The 23,183-nt window shown below is 29.6% G+C and overlaps 1 protein-coding gene across 2 annotated transcripts in view; it reads left to right on the forward strand.

Annotated features, from left to right (window-relative positions):
• Positions 1 to 4,494: 4,494 nt before the first annotated feature.
• Positions 4,495 to 23,183, forward strand: part of kcc (solute carrier family 12 member kcc) — a 352,144-nt gene continuing 333,455 nt past the window's right edge. For both annotated transcript variants that reach the window (XM_075359404.1, XM_075359405.1), the window contains exon 1: positions 4,495 to 4,685. In XM_075359404.1, the coding sequence (XP_075215519.1) occupies positions 4,532 to 4,685 (154 nt within the window). In that variant the 5' untranslated portion in view covers positions 4,495 to 4,531. The remainder of the gene's footprint in view (positions 4,686 to 23,183) is intronic.

Here is a 23,183-nt window from a genome sequence, read left to right on the forward strand (position 1 = left end):
AAGAACTATGAATAAAAAAATAAATTGTTGAATTTTGATGTTTTCAATTGACGGTAAACTCTCGCCGAAACCTTAACAATTTTATAGTTTTTGGAGTTTGGATAATTATCACAGCCTACTGTTCAAAATTGTATCGTTATAGACGTTTATTTAGACCTGTACAGAATCTTTTAGTTCATTACACTAATATTAAGGTTATTTTATTATTCAACTGATGATAAATGAATTTTTCGACTGAACAACTTATTTATAATTAAGAAAATACGATGCAGTGGATATTATTATTTGCCTTCACCCCTTTAAAACGTAAGTTTCTTAAATAACAATCACCAGTTTTATTTCATTGTCCTTATATAAACCTTTAACTCTTCTGACGGACGTATTTAAAATAGAATTTTTACAGATAGCTTTTAAAATAATTTTTTGATGTTCCGATTTTAATTTATTTTTATTTCCTAAATGATTTCTTTAAAGCTTTTCTAAAGGCTGATTGCCTAAAGCTAGGGCATTAGGTCAGCTTGATTTCTTTTCCCATATATATATTTGAGTCCAAGTATTCGCTTAAGTATAAAAGATTTACTTATCTTTAGGTATTTAAGCAACACTGTGAATGATTATACATTGAAACAAGGAATCATGAAATGTTGAATCGTAAAATCCATTTACCCAATATCAATATCATTTTCTTCTCTTTCTTATTTTTTCCACAACCAGTATATTTACAATCAGTTCCTTAAGTGGAACCGTATGTAAATATGTTGATAATAACCACATAATAGGGAATTCTTTAAAATAAACCATTGTCCTTAAAAACAAACAATTAACAAATAAAATCCAATAAAAAATAAATAGTCAATAAAAGAAACGAATAAATAATCAAGCGAAAGCTAGTCGAACAAAGTACAAAACAACTTGTTGATAAAAACAAAAAAAAATCTGATGTGGACTCTACATGACTTCCTTGTACGCCTATTAAATTACATATACACATTTGTTTGCATTCAAAGGTTAATAATTGTTAAATCAATACACTTAAATTAAATAAAAAAATTAAAAAAAAAAAAAGGAAATAAGGTCGGATTTGAACCGATGTGCCTTCCCCTTGTACGATCCAAATATTTCATAATTAAAATTTTATTTGGCTATAACTCTGAAACCAATGAAAATAAGTACCACTTAAGATCGTTATCGTTGAAAATTTCTCAATGAGGGCTGATTATTTCAGTTAAGAAAAAGTCCAAAGTCCAATTTTATTTGTGTTTAGATTTTGGGATTTTTTAGTTCACTCGATTAGAATCAAAAGGAGGGAGATGCACAACTAGACAAGTAGAAAATTTCGAAATTTTACTGCTAATCGTTTTTGAGTTATGCCAGATATAAGTCCGTTTGTACATACGTCACGCTGAAACTAGTCAAAATGGATTCAGGGATAGTCAAAATGAATATTTCCGTTGAAATCTGAAAACCGAAATTTTTTACGATCACAATACTACTTCTTATAAGAAAATAATAATAAATAAATAAAGTAAATAAAAATATCAGTAGATTTGGCGATAGAAACTGCAAACTGTCATTCAGTTGTCCCTAGGTCAAGCACATGGAGACGTTTTACCCTTCGGACGTCCCCACTGTTATCAAGCAGATTGATCGCTAAGTGGCTAACGTGATTTTTTAAACGTTGTTGATATTTAGCATTGTGCTCTCTCACAACCTCACAAACCGTCGATAGCTCCAGATATTCATGAATTTCATCCTTCCGTATGAACAATGGCGCCTCTACAGTTTTTGTCGTTGCGTCCACTATTTTCATAAAAATAATAAATTTACTGTAAAAATAGTGTTTTATTTTTACAGAATTTATTTTTATGTTTTATTATACTAATAAATTAAGTATGTTTTACATACTTAATTATATTTTAATGTATATTAGGCTGCAAATTTTATTAATAATTGTTTTATTTTTGCAGGTATGTTATTACGTTGAACTTATTCTTTGGATAAACTTATTTTACGTGAGTAAAAATCTTTAACATATTTTAATAGATTCTATTACTATTGAAATACACCAAATAATTTTAAATATATCTTAATAGTTGTACGTAACTTGAATTTTTTTATTTACGTTACTTCTTATACTAATTTATCTATACTAATAAATTGCATTAACATTTTTTTCGGTATGGTAATTAAATAATTCTACGATATTTTTCTATCAGATAACTAGGAATTGTTTTAAAATATATCTATCTGATCTTTTTGATTTTTATGTAGTTATTAGGAAGTTTTATGTAAATTAAGATATCTTATAATTTAAAGTTTTTAAGAAAAATCCCAAATTAAAGGATTTATATTAACTTAAGTAATAAATCATTGATATAATTTTTTTCTTCTCCCTCCTTTACGGGTAAGGCTTGATTATCCTTTTCCGACGCCTATCGATGTCTCGGTCAGCCTACATCTCTTCTTCCATCCGGGTTATAATACTATCCAAGCAATGGCAATATCTCTTTTTTCTGTTTAGCCTCCGGAACCATCGTAAGACATTACTTCAGAGGATGAATGAGTATGATATATATGAATGTAAATGAACTTTAGTCTTGTAGTATCAGGTCAACCATTTCTGAGATGTCTGGTTAATTGAAACCTAACCACCGAAGAATTGGTGGTCGGGTTTCCAGTATCCACGATCTAGTATTCAAATCCGTATAAAAGTAACTGCCTTATTTTTATACGAAGTTGAGGCATTCGTAACAGGTGACTCGTTCATTTTTTCGACATCGTTTGAGCGTTCCGTCGATTGATTTTTTATATAATTTATACATTATATTGATATAATTCCATTTTTTGAAATCATAATAAATGAAAATGGCCTATATTAACGTTTCATATTATTTAAAAAATTAATATTATTTACTAAATTTTACATAAGTACTTTTGAATCTCTCAAATACTATATCTTAACTTATTTCTTATCTACCTTCATTTTAGACCGAAGAGATAACAGTCTATTATGACTTGCCGAATTTAGTAAAAACGTTGTCATCATTAAATTCTGGTTTGTTAGTAATACTGTAGATTCTAACCTATCAAAAGCAGCAGTTGTAATCTTGAATTCCTATTGGAAGAAGTACAGTGAACTCCCTCCAATACGAACTCATATGTCATGCTATCTCGCATGAGTTTTAATAAGACAACAACAAATGATATGAAGTTATGTAGAATTTTATGATAAACCTTATCTAAAATTATTATTATTATTATAAAAGTAAGGTAAGATACAGGTTTATATAACCTGTTTTATCGATTTTAACAAGTAGTAAAAACATTTTATTCATCATACAAATATTTATCACTTTTATTATAAGATAATAAACATTTTTAACATAACATTTTTTAGATAATTTCGTAAAATGCTGAAAATACTTTTTTTTACATTTTCGTCTTTTATTAATAGAGGGTATAGATATTACCAATAAATTTTAAGAAAAAATCCTTAATAAACAATAATTAGGTAGTTAGGACGTTTGTGTTATTTACATTTATAGATAAAATTTATTTTAAAATGACAGGAAAATAATATAGAATGAAATAGCTTTTATTATTTTTTGAACGTGTAAAAAAAAATAATAATGTAAAGAACAACAAATAATTTCGTGAAAATTATTTTATAAAAAGAAATGAATTTAAATATTTATATTTAAATTTTTAATTAAAAGTAAGATATATTAATGTTTAATATTCTAAAAAAAATTTATCATTGGTCATACGAGTCTTTCACATGCTAAACATTAATCCTATACTTTTAATTATTTACGTGGATTTATGATAATGGATTTACAGTTTTTAATGAATTTCTAGTTAAAATAAAAATGATAAATACGCTTATTTCTGTTTGATTTATCTTTATTTTTTTTTCTTATTCTGTTATGTATTCGTATTTTATAGTTATTTTTACTTAGTTAAATTTTTTTTTTTTTTTTAATTCTATAATTTAATACGTTTTTAGTTCTTTATTTTTAATTAATTTTATTTCAGAAATAAATAATTGTATCACATTTGTATTTTTAATAAAGAAAGAATTATCGTTAGTTTAATTAAAAGTATAATAATTACTATCGTATATTAAAGATTCTTTTTCTTACTTAAGCCGGCTGTATTTTGAGTTTTCATTAAGGCTATTTTTAATTATTTTAGTTTTTTTTTATAAGTTGAAAGGATTTTTGCAGTGATTACTTTGTATTTCAGGGTAATGATACTCTTAATATCAAGAACTTGTCTTTAGCAAGACGTAAGTATTTATATGTGCGAGATTTTAGAGGTAAAGCCAGAGCAGCGCAAAAGATTTATGTTACATCAGGTGAAGATAAGGGGCTCGATGTATTTTCTAATGTTAATAACGCGGGGGTGAATGTTTTCTGAACGATTAGTAAGATGCGCGCGGTCCAGGACAGGGATGCTGGAGGGGGTGAGGCTGTGACGGTGCTGCACCCTCGCGGCAGCTTTCAGTCGCTCTGCAGACTCCGGGCTGGCGATGGCCACCGACCCTACAAAATTCAACACGGAGACGGTCAGCCCCAAGCCCGGGGGCAGTCCTGCCGCCTCCAGGGAAGGAGGCGGGTCCCCGTCCCCCTGCAAGAACGGGCTACCGGATGGAAACTGTCCGCCACCGGCATCTCAAGAGAAAGGTAACCGTCAAATCATCAGATATATACCTGGTGTATTTGTGTGTCATCTTAGTGCTGTTGTGTGATCTTTGTATCGTTTTATTAATTCGGATAGCGTATTCATAATCGATCGTTTGACTCGCTTTACTGAAGTAAATCGTGTAGCCATTTAAGTCAGAGCTGTCACCGTTACTGTATTGATCAGCAGCGGCAACGCCCCACTCCCTCCCTTCAGGGTCGCTGCACACAGTGCACACGTGTTCCTTTCTCCTTGGTTTTTGCAGCCCTTTAAATTTTATTTTATTAATTATACATAAATTTTGATTTTTAATTCGATAATTAAATATTAATAACGTGACTGGTAATTCTAAATTTCGACAAGCGGCGATAAATTTAGAATATTTTAATGTTTGAAACAATATTATAAATTATATATTTAATAGTTAAAATAAAACATTAAAAATGTTTACTTATTAATAAATAAATTATTATCATTATTATTATTATAGAAAATAATGTTTGGAATTGATAATGGATATGTACATATTGTTGAAAATATTTTTTATTTATTTTATTAATTTTAAAAAACAATAAAAATCCGGTTATTATAACAATAGTATATATATATATAATATATATATATATAAACAAAATATGTACAGTGATAAAAATTTTCCACTAACATATGGATTTATTAAAAATACCACGCAAAATTATTTATAAAAATAGTTTTATTATCATTATTTTAATAGCTGTACTTATTATGTAATTCTTGCATTTAAAAAAAAAAAAAAACATTTCTAAACGAAATAAATGATGTATAATATAGTATTTAATTATTAAAAAAGAATTTTTTGAATTGTAAACATACGTTAAAATACTATTTCATGGTTTTTAGGTTAGGTCGTTTCGTAGCATTGTTTTGGCGTCTGTTCAGAAACGTTCTATATTTGTTTAGGCTGAAAGTGAACTATTTTTAAATTATGAAATGTGCAAAATGTTATATTCGTTATATTTTGATTTAAAATAAATGTATTTTAGTTATAAATTATTTTCTGTAACTACCAATTTTATTCCCTTTTTATTATTATTATTATTATTCTTACGTTAATTTGGGATTTTTTAAAAATATATTATTATTTTTTACTTATATTTTTTTTTTTTAAAAATAGCCTTACAACTAATAATTTTTCGTATTGGAATCGGTAAAATGTCAAATAATACTGATAATAATTTTACGAAAGTATAATTTTCAATTAGATTGAATAAAAATGTTTCCAATTTAATTTTTTTGTTTAATAAAAATTGCAATTACGTTTGTGCCTTACACCTTTTACGAAGTACCCGTGTTTTTTTTGTTTTTTTGTTGAATAAATTTATTTTTATAAAATGTAACGATATGCCTCGTATTATAAATTTAGTGGCATCTGTAATTGTTTTTCTTTTTTTATTATTAATATTATAATTTATATTATTATAAAAAAATAAAAATGTATTTTAATTAAGAACCTCTTAATTCTACAGTTTTATTTCTTTTACTTACTCTTAAAAGGAATAAAATAAAATTATATTTACTTTTATTTCCTTTAAGGTTTGTTTATAATTAATTTATGAAAATTATTATGCAAAATCAACGTTTTTTTTTAAATTTAATTATAAAGTATGCTAAGATAAAAAAGAAATATTAGATTTTTAAGTACATTTTAATAATCTAAAAATCTATAAATTTTTCATTATAGAGATCACATTTTATTTAAGTAAAAGTTACGTATTCCATGAGTTACAAAAGGAACTGTTCCGGCAGCTGCCTGTTATTTTCGAAGAAAACCATATTCAGAAACGGCATAGATTAAAAATTATCAAATAAATACAACAGAAATTTAAATATTTCATATAAATAAATAAAAAATAACGAATGATTTTTTAGTAAAGAAAAAGATAAGTAAAATCTATGCAGAACAATGAAAATTTTAAAGTTGTTCATTATTTTTACTTTTTTCGTAGGAGGGAAGCAATTTTTTTGAGATTACAAAAAAAAAGGCTGTTCTTTACCTTGTGATAATGGACGTTTGTAGCGTAAAAATTATATCCCTACCCGGGATTCGATAACAGAACCTCCGGGTCCTGGGTTAGATAATTATTATTATTATTAAAAATATTTGAATGTATATTTAAAATACTTGTTAACAAAGAAAATTCTGGTTCATCTAAGTAGGAAGATAGTATCATTTCAATATGTTTTTTTTTTTTGTCTTCAGTCATTTGACTGGTTTGATGCAGCTCTCCAAGATTCCCTATCTAGTGCTAGTCGTTTCATTTCAATATACCCTCTACATCCTACATCCCTAACAATTTGTTTTACATATTCCAAACGTGGCCTGCCTACACAATTTTTCCCTTCTACCTTCAATATGTAATAAATTTTAATTTTTTAAGGAAATATTTTAATTTAATTTTAAATACCTTTGGCATAATATAATATATATATATATATATATATATATATATATATATATATATATATATAAGTAACTTATTATAAACTGGGCCGGAAGTATTACAAATAGGCCAAATTGCGATGTTATTTAAAGCGAGTATACTAAATCATTAGTTCTGTTTGTTATTTCGCTTATATATATTTATTTATACGGAGTAAACTACATGTTTATACATTATAATTTATAAAATCATGATTGCTTTTTTGCACTTGTCCGCCTATTATTGTTATACAAATTTAATGGATAAGATAATATGGAATATTTACTTAAAGCTGTGAGCTTATTTCCATATTTATATATACATGAAATAATATTTTTTCTTTCGAACATACGTAGAGCTATCTGTCTTAAAAAATTATCCAGTTTTCCAATTATGATGAAAATTTACTTTGTAAATTATTTTTGTTTAAAAAACTTATTATTAATTTTAAGTACTCTATCTGTTGATTACTTTTGTTTGTAAAATCTTTAAATGTTCACATATTAATTTCCTTTCCTGAAACTACGTAATTCCATTAATAGGCAATGCAATTTGTACTGAATTGGAAGAAATGGAAATTTTTTTTTATATTTTCTCCTGGGCGCAAAACAAAATGTCATCATCAGCGCCCGGACACGATATTATATAGTAAATAAATAAATATTAAACTTAACAAATAAAAATTAAATTAAACACTCAAACGTAGTAATATAAAAACACAGCATAAATGGAAAACGGTTTTCTGGGTGGTTTTTCTGGACGATAAAGGCTTTCTCGTTATCATCTTCCAGACACAACATATTTTTTATAATAAACAAAGATATATTACATTATATATATATAAATAAATTAAAGTAATAAAATTACAGTCTTCTTTGCGGTAAATAGCATGAATAGTAAGAATAGTAATTCAAATATTTAAATAAATTAACGGCCCTAGGAAATCGTAAAACATATGATAACATTTCGTTATCCTCCTAGAGTAGTTTGCACGGCAAACGCCTATGACGCCTCTGCTAAACGCAAAATAAAACCACAATGAAATATTACATTAATAATCTAAATTAAAACAATAAAATTACAGTCTGCTATACGAAAAATGATATGAATAACCTTTTTCTTTACAAAGAAATGAAGAGTATAAACTTAAGTGACCGAAAATATTCCTGAGATTTATAACGAGCGACCTAAAGGAACAAATTTTTCTGCTTTCGTCGTTTTTAAATCTTTTAAATTAGTTTTTAAAAATGGAAAACAATGAACTTACAGGTATACGAAACGTTTTTTTCAAAAAAATTCCTACTTTTTACAATTTTGTTAAAATAATTTATTTTCTCAGTCGTAAAAAATTCGTTTTTTTCACAACATATCTTGTAAGAATATATTTATCTGAAAAATTTTATTTGAAATTGTACTAACTTTATATTTTATTTTTATTTATCTTCTTATTTTAATTTTCTACATACTTTTTACTCTAGAAGAAATTTCCTTTAGTTTTTCAACAAATAAAAATAAAATTGTTAGGTACGTTATTTTTTTTATTGTGAATTTATTCACCCATATTATGATAAAACTATTCTGATTAATAATTTTATCGATATTCAAACTACAATAATTTAGTTAATATATCTCAAATATTACAAAAAAAGAAGAAAAAATAATTTACATTTTTGAATCGGTCAAATTTTTAATTTAATTTTTTTTTTAAATTACATAAATATTTAAATATATTATTTGATAATGGTTGATAAAAAATTTTCAAAATTTTACTTTGAAGAGTAAAATATTATTCGTTTTAAGTAAAACGGTTTAAGGAGTAATATTTTACTCCAACGTAATACGGGTAGCATTTGATTAGGACAAAACGTAATTTTTTGTAGTTTTTTTTATTGAGAGTAAGAAATATGATCTGGATATCACTTTAGTTCATTGTACGCTTATTAAATTACACATACACATTTTTTTTAAATGAAAATTATATAAAATTTTATTTCATTAATACGAGTAACTTCTAATATTTTTTTCTTATTTTATTCTTATTATTGAATTATTATTTATCGTAATTTTTTTTTACAATCAGAGGATAATCATGATTAATAAATAACTAATATATTTAAATTTAAAAAAAAGTTAAAATATGTTTTATTCGAATCGATGTGCCTTCTCCTTGTAAGATCCAGATGTTTCATTAATTAAAATTTAATTTGGCTATAACTCTAGAACCAAGTAAAATAAGTACCACTTATATCGTTGAAAAGATCTCAATGAAGGCTTATTACTGCAGTTAAGAAAAAGTCCAAAATCCAATTTTTTTTTGGATTAGATCTTGGGCATCTTTGGACACTTTTGTTTCAGTCGATTGCAATCAAAAGGTGAAATGTACAACTTGATGTTACAACAGTCCTAAATCCAAAATTTCAACATCCTATTGCTAATCGCGAGATTAGCCGTAGGATATCTCGTACGTATATAGGTATTATACGTACGTACGTACGTACGCCAAAATTAGTCAAAATGGATTCAGGGATGATCAAAATGGATATTTCCGTTAAAATGTGAAAACCGAAATTTTTCGCGATCACAATTCTACCTTTACTTCGCACAAGGAAGTAAGAAATAAAACAATTTTTTTTTTTCTTTAGTCATTTGATTGGTTTGATGCAGCTCTCCAAGATTCCCTATCTAGTGCTAGTCGTTTCATTTCAGTTTACCCTCTACATCCTACATCCCTAACAATTTTTTTACATATTCCAAACGTGGCCTGCCTACACAATTTTCCCTTCTACCTGTCCTTCCAATATTAAAGCGACTATTCCAGGAGAAGAGACAGCTCTTCTTTTAACTATATTTTTCCAAATGCTTCTTTCTTCATCTATTTGCCGCAATACCTCTTCATTTGTCACTTTATCCACCCATCTGATTTTTAACATTCTCCTATAGCACCACATTTCAAAAGCTTCTAACCTTTTCTTCTCAGATACTCCAAAAAAAATTATAACAAATAAATATATTTATCGCATATGAACACAAGTAATACCATTTTTGATAGTTATATAGAATGTCTTACAATAATCCGGAATCCTGAACGATATCCAATGCAGCTTGATTTTAGTTTAGATAGTCTTAGATAGTCGAGTTTCTTAATATCGTCACGACAATGTGCACGTAGCTATCTATATTGCATCGTACATTTTCACCGTCGTAATTTATTGTAAATTCTAACACGGTGGTAATAAATTTTGGTCCGTTAAAGAATCGGGGAACCAGATGGGTCAGAATTTATTGATACTGGTTGGTCTCGATCTATTGAACTTCCATATGAAATTATATCATTCCCAGACACATCTAGTTTTTTTTATAATTTTGCTTTAAAAAGGTTTTTTCTTCAATTCACTTGAGGATTTTTAAAATTTATTTTTTAATAATAAAAAAACTCTTATTTCGTATATAAATATTTCAGTGCAGTTTAATTCATCTCCTTTGTTTTCTCTCATAGGGGTTTTTAATTTTTCATTTTTAATATGTTTAATACCATAATTTTTTTTTTTTTTATTATACTGTTAGAGGTTAGAGATTGTAAAGTTCGGTATAAAAGATACATATTATACATTTTTTCTCTTTATGGGATTTTTCTTCTCGTGATAAAAATTTCACGAAATCATAAACCAACCCTTATTTGTATTCCTTTGAGAAAAGGTTGTAAGCTGAATGTTTATATTTTTTTTTTATATTCTTGTTCTTTAAAATAAACTGTAAAAACTGAAATTTCAGTTTCATTGATGAATTATAATTTAAATTAATAGCGTATGAGTAAAAAAAAAGCATATTTTATGAAATTTAATCCGACTAAATTATAAGATGAACTATTAAGTATTTTTGAAAATTACTACGTCGTTTTACAAAGTATTTTTGTTCATTTGTATTATCGTATATTGATTATTCAATCAGTAACAAGTAATACGAGTCCAGTTTTTTAATTACTCTATTTAATTAAAGAATGGTCGATCGGATTAATTGGATAGCACTGTCGCCGATTGCAGCTGTTCAGTGATAATGCAAACACTAGAACAAATTTAAATATTACTATTTAATCAAACCGATTATTGCATAACACTAGACAGATATGGTTTTGTAAAGAGTGGTATAATAGCTTTTTATGTATTTTTACGAATGGGTTATGGTTTAATTACCATACAACCATAATTTATTAATTGTTATTGTGATTTATATATAAGTATTTTTTATCGTATTAAACAAATAATTTATCATTTCAATACGTTTATTTAACGACTTGTACTTTTTACGTCCTTGCACGACGTAACGAAAGTATTGTGATCGTGAAAAATTTTGGTTTTTAGATTTCATCGGTAATATCCATTTTGACCATCCCTGAATCCATTTTGACTAGTTTCAGCGTGACGTATGTACGTACGTATGTCTCTCGCATAAAAAATAATTAGTGGTAGGATATTGAAACTTTTGATTTAGAACTGTTGTAACATCTAGTTGGCACCACCACTTTTGATTGCAATCGACTGAACCAAAATTGTCCAAAATCCGAAATATTTGGATTTTGGACTATTTCTTAACTGCAGTAATAAGCCCAGATTGAAAGATTTTCAAGGATATATCATAAGTGGTACTTATTTTCATTGGTTCCAGAGTTATAGCCAAATAAAATTTTAATTAATGAAATATTTGGATCTTACAAAGGAAAGGTACAAAATCGGTTTGAATTCGACTTCATCTCAAAATATATTGATTAATTAAAAATTATTAACCTCCGATTATAAAATAAACTTTATACAATAAATAATAATTCAATAACAACAATAAAAAAATAAAAGTAAAAAAATTTCAGAATTTATTAATGAAATAAATATTAATAATTTAATAGGTATACAAGGAAGTCAGGTGGTGTCCACATCAGATTTTTACTTCCTTGTACGAAGTAAAGGAAATATTGTGAACACGAAAAATTTCGGTTTTCTTATATAAATTTTAATTATATACTAATTATATATAAATCTATATATATATATATATATTTGTCTGTTGCAACAGCATCACGCGAGAACCAGGCAACAGATTGCTTTCAAATTTTAAGGGTATATTTTTTTTTTATCCCAATGAAGGTTTTAAGCCACAGATCGAAACTCTAACCGCCTCGGAAGGGAATTTGTGAATTAAAGATTAAAGAACCTTGCCTAGAAGGTCTTGCGACTGAAGGGAGCCATGTCCGGCTAGTTATTAAACTAAAAGCGATTAAATACAGTGAAAAATATCAAGTACAACAAAATTGTTGGTTGTCTATTTATCATAGAAAAATACCGCGTTAATGACGTTGAATTTATATAAACAAGTTTAGTTCTGTAAACAGCCGATTTTTTAGTCAGCTTTATCATGTATAACTTATATAATAACTATTTGGTAGATAAATAACTTATCTAGATTATTCCAGACCTGAATGGTTTCTGACTGATATTTTTTAGCGATTCGAATCTATTCAATGGTGGTTGGTTAAAGATCTTAAATAATGCATGACCCTGAAAAATAATAGTTCACATTTTATATTCTATGTCAGCTTTGAATTGAAATTTCATAGTATAGATTACAAATTTCCTAAAATTGAATAATTTGTATTTTTTATTTAAAATGTTTCCTAAATTTGATCAATCAGTTGACAGTAAACCTGTTATTTACGAAATAAAGTAATTATTCATTTATGCTGGAGTATTAATTCCCAGAATTTATTTTTCTTAATTAGAAATCACACGTAATGTCAAGTAATTATGGGTATTGAACGTCAATCCACAGGGTTGGTCTAATGGTAAACGCGTCTTTCCAAATCAGCTGATTTGGAAATCGAGAATTCCAGCGTTCAAGTTCTACTAGTAAAGTCAGTTATTTTTACACATTTTTGAATACTAGATCGTGGATACCGGTGTTCTTTGGTGGTTGGGTTTCAATTAATCACACATCTCAGGAATGGTCGAACTGAGACTGTAAAAGACTACACTTCATTTACATCCTCTCAAGTATTATCTGAACGGTAATTACCCGAGGCTAAACAGGAAAAAGAAAAAAAGGGTATTGAACGTCATTTAACGTGAACTTGAGTTTAATTGATAAATTTATTATTGGAGAAAATCTTCCAAATTTTGTATACGCTAAAGCAAACGTTCGCGTTGAAACCTTTTAACTGCTGACATATTCAGTAGAAAAAAAGAAACACTATTGAAAAATCTTTTCATTCCAATAATTTACTTAATATGAAATCTATTTTCGTAAAGAAAATTCTATCTTTCGTGTCTGTTTTTTTTTTTTTTTTTGGCAAATATGTAAGTTTAGGCTGGTGTCAATTAGATTTAAAATAATGTTTTCGTGATAACTGTAATTTAATGATGCGATACATTGTTCGCTGCAAACATAAGCCAATAACACCGATTGATTTTTTGCCAAATGTAAATTGATTAATAATAATGGCCAAATAAATTAGGTTTTCTTCGAATTATATTATTTACTTCTATATTCGTTGAAAAGTTTCTCTATGCATATATTTGAAATTGAATAAAAATATTTCTCTAATTAAATATATCAAATGAATAATATTAAAACTGAAATTAGTTCAAACTTTTTGAACCTAACGACTGACTGTGACTAATATACTTACATCTGTTTTTTCTTATGACAGTTCAAGAAAAAACTGTTTTAAATAAGCAATTCATTTCAGGTTCGTTAGTACAATTTTATTTTAAATTATTTTTAGCATTTATACATATATTCCGATGTATGTAAATACAAAAACACATATCAGGTCAGTATATATAACTTCATACTAAAGTTTTAAAATACGTAATATCGTTTTTATTATTGTTTTAAAACATTAAATAATCTACCTTAACAGATACCATGTTTGCTCTCAATTTTTTTTTTCGCAATTTTTATACAGAAAGTAAAACAGAAACTAAAAGATACTGTACGGAAATTCTTATCCTAGTTGTCGATAAAATATTTATAGTGATAACTTTAAGAAAAAAACAATTTATTGAGGTTATTTCTTACCTTGAAAGGATATAAAATATACTTTTTGTTCTTTCCCTTTAAAAATATAGTCCCTGTTTTAAATTCGTATTGTCAAAACACAAAAAAGTGTAAGGTACGTTGAAATATTAAAATAAAACAAGCATAACTGTTTACATAAATAATTTTATTATTACTTCTACGAAATAAAGGAAGTATTATAATCGCGAAAAATTTCGGTTTTCATATTTCAACGGAAATATCCATTTTGATCACCCCTGAATCCATTTTAACTAATTTCGTCGTGACTTCTGTACGTACGTATATATGCACGAAGGTGTGTATGTATATCACATAACTCAAAAACGATTAGCCATAGAGTGTTGAATTTTTTTCGGTAAACGTTCTTTGGGTATACTGTGCTTAACAGCGTGTATTACAAGATCCGCAAAGTCCCTAACAAATTCATTCATTTGCGCCCCGTCGCCTGTTAGATTTAGGACCTCCAAAGTTTTTAGAAATCAGTCCCTTAAATCTGTTTCAGTCAGTGTGCTGCAATATTCATGTAGGGTTCACTCTTCTTGAATATTGCCATTTTGGGGTGTTTAATCGCTATCTCAATAGGGAAATAATCACTACCTTATAGTTCCTGAAGGACTCCCCATTCATAGAGCTGGGCTGATGAGGGGTTACATATGGTTACGTCGATGGTAATAAAGGTCCCATATAAGCTGTTGTGGTGTGTATGTATGCGTAGGTTTAGGAACTTCGGACTCTCGAGAAAATGTTCCACTAACTTACCCCTCATGTCCAAACTATTGCAGCCCCAGCTGATGCTGTGGGAATTAAAATCACTCATCAGTAGAAGCGGTTTGGGCATTTGCCTATGTCTGTTAGTTCCTTTACACTAAACTGACTGCTTGGGAGGTAGATATTACATGTCGTAAATATACCAGAAGTAAGCGTCACAGCCACAGCTTCAAGTCTAGTATGAAGATAAATTTCTTTATAGGTTAGCCATCACCGCTGGCGTGGAAAACGTCCAATCTGTTTTTGAAAAAAACTTTATAACCCTTCAGTATTGCATAATGGTTTTCCGTAAAATTAGTATCTTGAAGGTATATCCGAGTCGGACCAAACCGTATAATAAGAAACTGAAATTTTTCTCTCTACGGGTGAAAACCATTAATATTCAATTGTAGGATTGAGTCACTGATATGGTGAATATTGCCCGTGTATGAGAAATTCGTTGTAAGGACGACTATACACTTGAATCGGCCAGCGGGCTATCGACGAGAGGTATCTCAGCGCTGCTGTCCTTGCAATCCTCATCGAACATGCTAGTAACTTCAGCAGCCTCCATTGACTCATTAGTCGAAACATGTCGCGTCAATTTGCTTATTACGCGCGTAAACCTATTTTTAATACTCCTTTCCGGTACTTTCAGGTATATTTCCCGAAGCATATGTCTTTCTTTCTTTTTCCTGTTTAGCCTCCGGTAACTACCGTTTTAGATAATACTTCAGAGGATGAATGAGGATGATATGTATGAGTGTGAATGAAGTGTAGTCTTGTACATTCTCAGTTCGACCATACCTGAGATGTGTGGTTAATTGAAACCCAACCACCAAAGAACACTGGTATCCACAATCTAGTATTCAAGCATATGTCTGAGTTTCATCGTATTGGACGTGTATTATAGTGATAGCTTCAATACCGCTGAGTTCCCTTGCAGTGTTCCAGGAAACCTTTGAATTCATCATAATTCAGGACGTAGGGGTTATTTTTGACTTGCAAAATTTTCATTAGGAGTTCTACGCCCGCATCAAATTTATCATCCTTTTTTGGCTTCTTTGATCTTATTTTACTGACAGGTCCCTGGTTAGGAGGATTATTCGGCATTTCCGCTGTATTCCTGATGTCTCCCCGATGATCTTCAAAGCTAGAGTAGGTGTACAACGCTTTCTTCTGCGCCTTACTCGGTGCATCTGCAGATTGGTAGAAGCTACAAAAACCGGTCTCCGAATCCCGATGGTCCATACTTCCTGAGGACGCTTTTAGGTTGCGGGGGTATCTCTCTTGTAAGATTGCAATTTTTCGCTACATGCTCCGATTGCTTACAGAGGAAGCAATATATGGCATCGGACGAGAGATATAAGCAGTACTGTGAATCATCGTAGGTTTGGTTCATGTTACTCGGTAACTTTTAATATCATCAAGATGTACGTATACCTGACGACGAAAACTCAGCATGTTCGTAGCTCGGTTCTGGGAGAACGACACGCAGGAATGTTATAGCCGATCCAAGGCGGATGTCAAAGCGTTTAAGTTCCTTCTAACAGGATAAGTTCTCATAACAGGATAATGGAGCACACATTAGAGAGGACTACTCGTTTAAATTTAGTCAACAAGGGGCAAATTTCCAGTTGGTGGTTACCAACATTATCTTTACTGTGTTTGTCTATATCGATTTAACAAAATCACTATTCACTAGGTAGATACACACTCTGTCCGTGGAGATCTTAGATGCATATAAGATATTCTTGGAAGTGACTAATTTACGATATAGGTACTGATCGGAATATCTCATATGGTCTCCAGTACTGTGGCTTGATTTTTATCAGCGTAAGTGGGATTTTAGGCTACGGTGGTTTAACTTCCTTGATTTCTTCATCTGTTTAGTATGACGGGCGTCATTTCCTGAAATATTGGCTTCACTCGACGGTTCCAGATTCCACATTACCTGTAATACTTACTTTCAGGCATCTTCTCAGATACATTTTCCGATACTGTTAATTGGTTGTTCATACTCATAACTATTACCCTGAACTCAGAGAACTGGGGTAGAGTCGGAATTTGTTTACGACGATCAGCTGGGCCGAGCATCAAATTAGACTAACTTAGTAGGTTATGTTGGGATTAGCTGGTTGTGTTACCCCAACTCACTGTTGGTCTAGTGGTGAACGCGTCTTCCCAAATCAGCTGATTTGAAAGTCAAGAGTTCCAGCGTTTAAGTCCTAGTAAAGTCAGTTATTTTTACACGGATTTGAATACTAGGTCGCGGATACCGGTGTTCTTTGGTGGTTGGGTTTCAATTAACGACACATCTTAGGAATGGTCGGTCTGAGACTGTGCAAGACTACACTTCATTTACACTCATATATATCATCCTCTGAAGTATTATTTGAAAGGTAATTACCGGAGGCTAAACAGGAAAAGAAAAGAAAAAAGTTGTGTTTCTCTAGTTGTTCGTTATTTACGCTCTAGCGGGCTATTTTAAATATGATTTAATACTCAACAGCTTCAAGACCGGATAAAACACAAATAATGTTCCTTACCAAATTCACAATTTAACTAATACATAGAAAACAGGAGGTCACTCAAAGATACGCAACAAACATGTCACACGAACACCTGACTTTGACTCCATTGATGTTTGTTGAATTAACTAACTATTTAACAAAACTAATAAATATTTTATGAAATAAATATGCATAAACCAATCATACATATTAATATAAAAGTACATTATAAAAAAAAGTTTACCTACAAGTTAAGCTAATAATGTGAAAAAAGTAAATTATTTGAAATAAATTTGAATAAATTATTTGAAATAAATATGAATAATTAATTTTTTTTTCAGCTAGATCTAGCATTATTCTTCCTCTATTCAATCTGATTTAATTATTGAAAACTACTAAAACAATAAAATAAAAACAAGTTTTTCACTAACACAATACAATGAGTGAAGATACTTTTACTGAATTAGTACTTTTTCACTGATGCCATCTGCTGAGCAAATACCTGTAGTTATATTACTTCTCTATTAACAATACTTATAAATAAAATGAATTTGCTTGGTTGAGAACTATGCTATGTTACACTAGGCTACTCTGCACGAAAGAAATTTGTATTTTTTTTAATAGAATACTTCTATAAGTAGAATACTAGTATAGAGTACTTCTATAATTTTTTTTTTTACAAAAATAGCTTCTTTGTTGAATATTGGACTTAGAATAGTTCTGCAATCAAAAGATATGCACCCGAAGAACATCTTATACACACGGAATATCTCAAAACTGAAAATTTTGGACTTAGCAGAGTTCTGATCCAAGCCAACGACTTTAAACGCAATGAAATTGGTGCTACACTTTTTAAGTGCAGAAATTTCTCTGGAAAATTTCATAAATGCTACTTTTTATTTTGAATGAATTACTTTTATTAACCCCAAAAAATTAACTTAAAATTTAATAAATTTAATTGTAATATCTAAAATTAGAGATATTTAAATAAAAGAGGTCGAACAAAAGAATTAGATATCGGTAAAGAATTATTTTGATCATTCTTTAACACTTTTCCAATTTTTTTCTCTCATATTAAAAGAAGCTGACATTATGGTTTTTTTTTTCTCAGCTCCCCTGGACCGGACCGACTTGTTGGTATTACGCCACCCACGGAAGTATCGTTAAACTCAAATAGGCCTCCCCACCTACCGGCTATATACCGGCATGGCAGGTCGGCCTACCGGTTAGCACTTTTTGAGAGTATTGCCCTTTTTGACACCACGCCATACCTAGTGTGTCGTGACGTGGTGCCGGGTCTTTTCGGTATTCTGTGTGCTGTACCTGACTGTTATCCATGGAGTCCTTGGCGGCTCATCAGTGCCAACACACCGCTGCATGTTGAACCTCACCAGCAAGGCTGTCCACCCAGTCCTATTCTAGCCAACACCTTGTCTTCTCTCATCGGAGTATTTCTGTAGTACGACTTGTCTAACAAAACTAGCAATATTATTCCAGTTTAACTCGCTTCTTAGCATGTATTCAATTGTTGTCTCTGGAATTATACCTGTGAGAGCCTTACTATGTCTAAGTGTGTCCCACCTATTGCACTCAAAAAAGGTGTGCTCAGCATCATCTATCTCGTTGCAGTAGTTGCAAATTAGCTCTTCTCTCTTGCCTATTTTGTTTCGGGAAACTTTTCCCGTCATGTGGCTAAATACAAAACTATATATTACGTAACTACATTATATATATATAACACTAACAATAAAATTAACTTTGTTGGATATTTATATTTTCCAACTTTTTTATAATATTCTTTAGTGTCCAAAATGGTTAAACTATGATGGTGTAAATAAATGATGCGTGTTAACAATTTATTTTATTTAGTACTTCGGGTAAAATTTAACCTAAATTATAGAATTTCACAAAGTTTTTGTAGTTTTGGTATTAGGGTGTTTGACTGGATTATAAATTTTCTTAAAATTGGAATAGGAGGTTGAGAAACATACTCGTCGGATTTCTATCTCGATTGAGGTCAGTCATATAGTGGACACTTACTGCTTCCATTATAGGTAGATTTCATAAGAAAGCTAACCATTGTAATGGGTACCATGATTCGACTTCCGGAGAATTTCTACATATATTCGCGTTTCATATCCACAGACCTCAAAATCAACGACAATATATATATATTTATGATTATATATTTCACTTTCTTGTGGACACGATTGTGGACACAATACAACTTGTGGACACGATACAACTGCTGTAATTTTGCGTCAATCACTTTCAAATTATTACGACCCAAAATCTTGGTCGAGTTCGTTAATGGGCAAAATCGGACAATGGTGATGAAAAAAGGGGTGACTTTTTCGTAAAAACAAAATATCGCTTTAACTTTCTTATTAAGTAAAATGCCGAATTCGTATAAATTCCTACTATTCTTTGGATAAGGGCCGAAAACCTATTATAGTTTTTTTATATCACCAATCATTGGCCTAGGGGGTGGAAAAATTAGGGGTTTTGAAGACAAAAATTATCATATCTCCCTTAATAGGTACAGTATCAAATCGGTTTAAAGTGGTCGTTAGTCAGCTAAACATTACCTAAAAATTTTGTTTGAGACAGTTTTTGATATAACTAATCCTTACAGCAAGGGATGACCAACATTTTCTTGAAATTGTAAGAAGATGGGGGCTTGTCGTATTCTAAGCCTGTGTAACTTTTTTCATATGCAACCATTGTCTTATTGAGTAAATTTGGAGTTTTTCTTAACTTTAAGGTGGAATACTTTTTATCCCCTACTTACCACCGGTGAAATCTATCTCCGCTTTCCGGCGTGCAGAAAGAGATTTTTTTTATCATATAAAAACATTATATGTATATTTTGTATATTATAATGTATATATATATATATATATATATATATTATTATTATTATTATTATTATTATTATGCTTTTATGGCCAACATGGGACCACTTAAGTCAATTTTAGTTGGATCTTATCTGAGAAAAGCGTGTTATTTTACTCTTCCGAGCTGCCCAGTATTTCTTCATCCGTTCAGATCTTGCTTTCTTTTCTTCATCCGTAAACACCCTCTTCATTGTATTTTGTCGTTTGTCTGTCTTTTGTTTACATCTAATGCTTTTGTCTTTTAGCTTTGTAATTTTTCCAGTTTTATTCTGTAGGTCGGTCAGGGAAATTCGCAATTCTTTCATATCTTCTCTAATTTCTTTGATCTATCCTACTTCTAGCTTTTGGAACCAGAGCTTTTCAATGATATTTCTTGACAGTCTTGTTTCCGGTGTCCTTATGAGATGACCAAAGAAAGAGATTCTTTTTTTCCGCATAGTATCAGTAACAGGCTCTATTTCTCGATACAAAACCTCATTTGGCACAATCCACCATCGGCCTTCTTTTTGGTGTTTTTTTATTGATACACGTTGTGACAATTCTCCTCTATTTTCAGAATTTTATCAATTCGGTTTTTCTGAATGATTTTGAAAATGGTCTCGCTTCCGTAGGTGACTTCTGGCTGAACTACAGTTTTATAATGTTTAAGTTTTGTTTTAGCATAAAGGCATTTTTTGTTATATGTTGACCAAGTTAATTTTTGGGATTTAATCATTTGATTTGTCCTGTTTTGCCATGTCACTTTTTCATTTAAATTATAAGTTATTATTTCTCCTAGATATTTAAATTGTTTTACTATTTTAAGTTTCTGATTGTTTACCGTAATGTGCTCTATTACCAGAGGATCTATGGCCATTAGTTCAGTTTTTTCGAAAGAGATATATATATATATATACATATCGTATATATATATATATATATATATATATATATATACGATACGTATATATATATATATATATATATATATATATATATGTGACGTATATATATATATATATATATATCTTCCTAACCGAGTAGTGTCACAGTATATAACGGAAAATTTTCCAAAGAAAAGAGAAATAAATCTGTTGCTTTATCTTTTCCGATCTTACTGCTGTGAAAGCATTATTAAAGTTCCTTTCTCTGAAAGGAATGAAGTTATTTATATACCCTATCCCTGAAATGAATGAAGTTATCACTACTTGAACTGAATATCATTTAAATCGGGTGGGCTTAGCATTTAAGAAGTGTTTGATATATTAATTTTATATATTACAATTTTTGTATATTACTTTTTATACAGAATGTAAGAAGAAGTTCTCCCAAGACTTTCATAACCAACACTACTTGTGAAAATAATGGAAAAATTTTATATAAACATATGTTCTAAAATGCTTCATTTGCGAGTTACGGCTAGTGAAAATTTCGTTCGGATTTCAGCTTCCCCGGTGAACTGAAGTGGTATTGCAATTTTTAGGACGTTAAGTAAGGGACAGAATTAGTGATTTCTTATGTTTATTAACCTGAAAAATCGAATAAAGTATGTCACAGAACCGTATCTACGGTAGTTTTTGATAAATCTGGAGTAAAAATCAATAAATTGGGGTAAAAAAGCCTTATTTTTTATGCTTGCTTTACAACAAACTTCCCTTTTAATGTAAAATGGATAATAACCCCATAAAACCTCTAAATTAAACTTAAAGAGAAATTAATTTTGATCTAAGATAATTAATAATAATTTTTAATTATGATCTAAGATAAGTTTAAAAAACAAAGAAAATTAGAAAAATTCGAATTTTATTTAGAAATAGTACATTACTACATTTATCAGAAACTTACTTATTTTTTTTTTTTTATTACTTTTAAGACCATAATGGATCACTTTAGTTCATTTTTTTTTTTTTTTTGGCAAGTTCTTTCTTGAGAACAGTTTTCAGTTTTCAGTTTTCTTGCTGATTTGTTGTTTTTCAGCTTTTCTTTTTTGCCAGTAATTTCTAAGGGTTTCAGATCTTCTTGCCCTTTCTTGTTCAGAGTACACCCGGCTTATTGTAACTTACTTATTTAATATAAACAAAAATAACTTTTTTTTTTAATGATGTGAAAAATAAAAATAAAAATAAAATTTACCGTTGAAAATTTAAAAAAAGAACCTAGAAATTACACGACAATTGTAAAATAATAATTATTTCTATTAATGACAGAAATACAATAAATTATTTGAAAAAGTGTTATTTCCAAGTTGGCAGAAAAATAACAACAGCTGATTCATAATGCGCAATACTGTATTAGTGTTTAAATTATTCGGCAAGGTACATTAAGTATATCAGGTACTGTGAACCGTGCTGTCGTTAGCGAAGGTTTTTGTGAATTTTAGTTTGAACGTGATCAGTTTGCCATTGAAGTAAAGCCGTACTTATATACAACACAGGAATGCGATGATATGGGATGATTAGGGTGTGTAATGAAAAAGCTTCTGTGGTAGAATATGAAATAAATTTTCCGAATCGCAGGATTCCAGATCCCAAAATAATTAGCGCAGCTTATCGCAATCTTCGAGAAGCAGGTTCACTATCTAGTATTCGTACAAACTACGAACGATCTATCAAACAAGACGCTGTTATTGACGAAATTACTATCGATGCAGTTCAGCACAGTCCAGACGTCAGAACACGACGTCTTTCTAACCGGATCGGAGTTTCAGATTCAATGATTTGAAAGGAACTTTAAGGAACAAAATAAGGTTTATCCTTTAAACAGCCAATTCAACATGTACACCCAGAAGACGGTCCGCTTCTCTTGGAACTTAGCAACGGGTAGAATACAAATTGACGATT

This window comes from Lycorma delicatula, chromosome 3, assembly GCF_047948215.1.
Source record: "Lycorma delicatula isolate Av1 chromosome 3, ASM4794821v1, whole genome shotgun sequence".
NCBI classification, from domain to species: domain Eukaryota; kingdom Metazoa; phylum Arthropoda; class Insecta; order Hemiptera; family Fulgoridae; genus Lycorma; species Lycorma delicatula.